General features: G+C 39.6%; 1 protein-coding gene across 1 annotated transcript in view; it reads right to left on the bottom strand.

The window, feature by feature from the left end:
- MSMO1 (methylsterol monooxygenase 1) overlaps positions 1-1,571 on the bottom strand; it is a 10,424-nt gene extending 8,853 nt beyond the window's left edge. Inside the window, exons 1-2 of the mRNA XM_008942211.1 lie at positions 1,257-1,571; positions 38-186 (exon numbers count right to left, since the gene is read on the bottom strand). Coding sequence (XP_008940459.1) covers positions 38-186; positions 1,257-1,514 — 407 coding nt within the window. The 5' untranslated portion in view covers positions 1,515-1,571. The remainder of the gene's footprint in view (positions 1-37; positions 187-1,256) is intronic.
- Between the last annotated feature and the right edge of the window lie 929 nt (positions 1,572-2,500).

The raw sequence follows: 2,500 nt of genomic DNA, 5'->3' as shown, positions 1-2,500 counted from the left end.
ACTCAGCATCAACATATGAGAAAAAAAATCTACCTACCATCGAGGCATCTCTTCCCAGGCATAAGGGATGCTAAAATACTCTGTGAAGTAGTAGGTGCCACAAATCAGAGGAAGCTGAATGAAGAAGTGATTGAAGAGGAGTGTTTTGAAACACTTCCACTGTTTTTCCCATGTTTCTGGCTTATCCTAAGAAGAAGCAAAAAGAAAGGGTTTTGTTACATGTTTCTATTGCACGTAACTGAAGTTCTGCAAAAATTATTTTGGAGGCAGTTTTATTTCACCTTGGCAGACAGACAGCTGGCCCTCCAGTCATGTAAGCTAACTCAGGCAACACAAATTACACAGGATTTGGTTCAGTTTCATCAGAACTTCTTGGTTTTCTAAGCTAGTTCTCCATTAAATTTTAAGTAAGCCTCTCTTAACAGAATTGGTCTTTGACAGTTGCCCCAAACCATTCTTGTTATTTTGGTGTTTGTAATTAGCAAGAACATTTCATATTCAACAATTTAACACAAATCTACGTTTGTTTTATTTCTTCACACCACAGAATATATTTCCATAGCTAAAACGGACAAAAAAGAAAAAAGAAGCTGAAGATATAAGCTTCTGAAGAAATAAGTTGTATCAAAACCATCCAGTTTTTGCAGGAAGAGATTTTACCAATTACTGTAGCAAATTCAGAAGGTGGTATCACTCACTTTCAATTTATATTACAATGAACTGGAGGAAAATACACCTTTAAATACTAGCTGTACTTTCACCATGAATTAGGAGTGTGCAGTCCATCCCAGGCTTTCTCGACTGTTAAAATAGTTTAAAATCTTTTCAAGAGGGTGTGCAGAGAGGTACTTTGAAAGGGACACTTGCTACTAAATAAGCACACCATGTGACTCTTTTGTGACACCAAGACACATCTCTACCACGGTGCTATGATTCTGTTACACCTTGCCCTGCCGACAACTCAGTGATATATATCTATAACATTGCTAGCATAAAGACTGATACACCCTTTTCCCTCCCTACCACACCACGGTAGAAGGGACACCCGCTCTCAGAGGAAAACTCCCTTCCTTCCTCAAAATTCACTTCTTTTTCTCTCCTCACAGACACTGTTATTTTGCTGTTGCTTCCAGAATGTCTGAATCATAAGAGGAAATGAGGCCACGTAAATTGGAAACTAGGACATTACAGAGATACGTTCTGCTTCATATGTCAAAGACAAATCAGGAATTGTGCAGTTCTCAATTTTGCCTTACCTGCTGAATTTTATACTTTTGCATGTACGGTATGAATTGAAAGACAAATCCAGGTACACAGAGCAAGAAGTATGAAACTTCATGAACTATAAGTGAGCCCCAAGTTGCAATCTGGAATTTTGTGTAGTTGTCCAGCATGTAATTCCAGGCATTTTTAAATGGTTGCTGCAGAGGATTGTCAGGCAAGAAAGAGTCTATATACTCCACCGCCAGGTAAGCAGAGTTCAAGATATTAACGCTGTCGTTCATTGCCATCATTCAGATATAAAACATCACAATCACAGCTCTTCTACAGTTGTCAACAAGCAACCTGCAAATTCTGAGAAAAAAAAAATAAATGAACAAACAGCAATTAATCTTAAGAAAAACACAACATTACTTATCTTAGTTATTACCTAGCTTTAAAGTAAAAATAGAGAAGAGAAGATTCTCTTTCTACAGAATAGTGTAAAAAACTAGCTCAAGGTTGGTTGGAGCAGGAAACCAACTGGAGAGGGAAATAGGTCTCAAGTTATTGAGATTAGGTCAAGAGAGCAAAAGGGTGAAGAAATATTAATTATTATCCAATTTTACTTCATGTTTCTTCCAGAATAATTGCAATCCGTACTAAAAGAACACAAAAAGGCTCAAAGCGGATTTAGAAACTAAATTAACCATGATCTCTTGATCATCCAGCCTCATTCTCCTCCTAGCTGTAAGCCAGAATCCATGCAGACTACATGAACACAGCAGGCTACCTCTAGACTGCAGCTGGCTTGAGACAATTCACTTTTCCATAAGCCATGGAGTTTTCATTACAGCTGCTAAAAGCACAGAGGCAGCATCGCCACGATGCCCCCAACTTCTGCAGTGCCGCAGAGAAGGTTGTTGGGTTTGGTTGGAAGGGACCTTTAAGAGTCATCTAAGTTCTATCACCTTGGGATGGGCAGGGACATTTTTCACTAGAACAGGTTGCTCAAAGCCCCATCAAACCTGACCTTGAACACTTCCAGTAGTGGGGCATCCATAACTTTTCTGATCAGCCTGTTCCAGTGTTTCACCACTCTCACTGGAAACAAGATCATCCTCATGCCCAATTTAAACTATCTAGCCTTTTTTCAGCTTAAAATCACCGCCCTTTGTGTCATCAGTACAGACCTGGGCCAAAAGTCTGTCTCCATCTTTCTTACAAGAGCCCTTTTGATACAGAAAGGCCACAGGAAGGTGTCCCTGGAGCCTTCTCTAGGCTGAACCACCCTAACTCT

Source organism: Merops nubicus, unplaced genomic scaffold (genome assembly GCF_000691845.1).
Source record: "Merops nubicus isolate BGI_N331 unplaced genomic scaffold, ASM69184v1 scaffold12326, whole genome shotgun sequence".
Classification (NCBI taxonomy): Eukaryota; Metazoa; Chordata; class Aves; order Coraciiformes; family Meropidae; genus Merops; species Merops nubicus.
The sequence above is the reverse complement of the archived record's forward strand: the minus strand, read 5'-3'. Positions and strand labels throughout refer to the sequence as shown.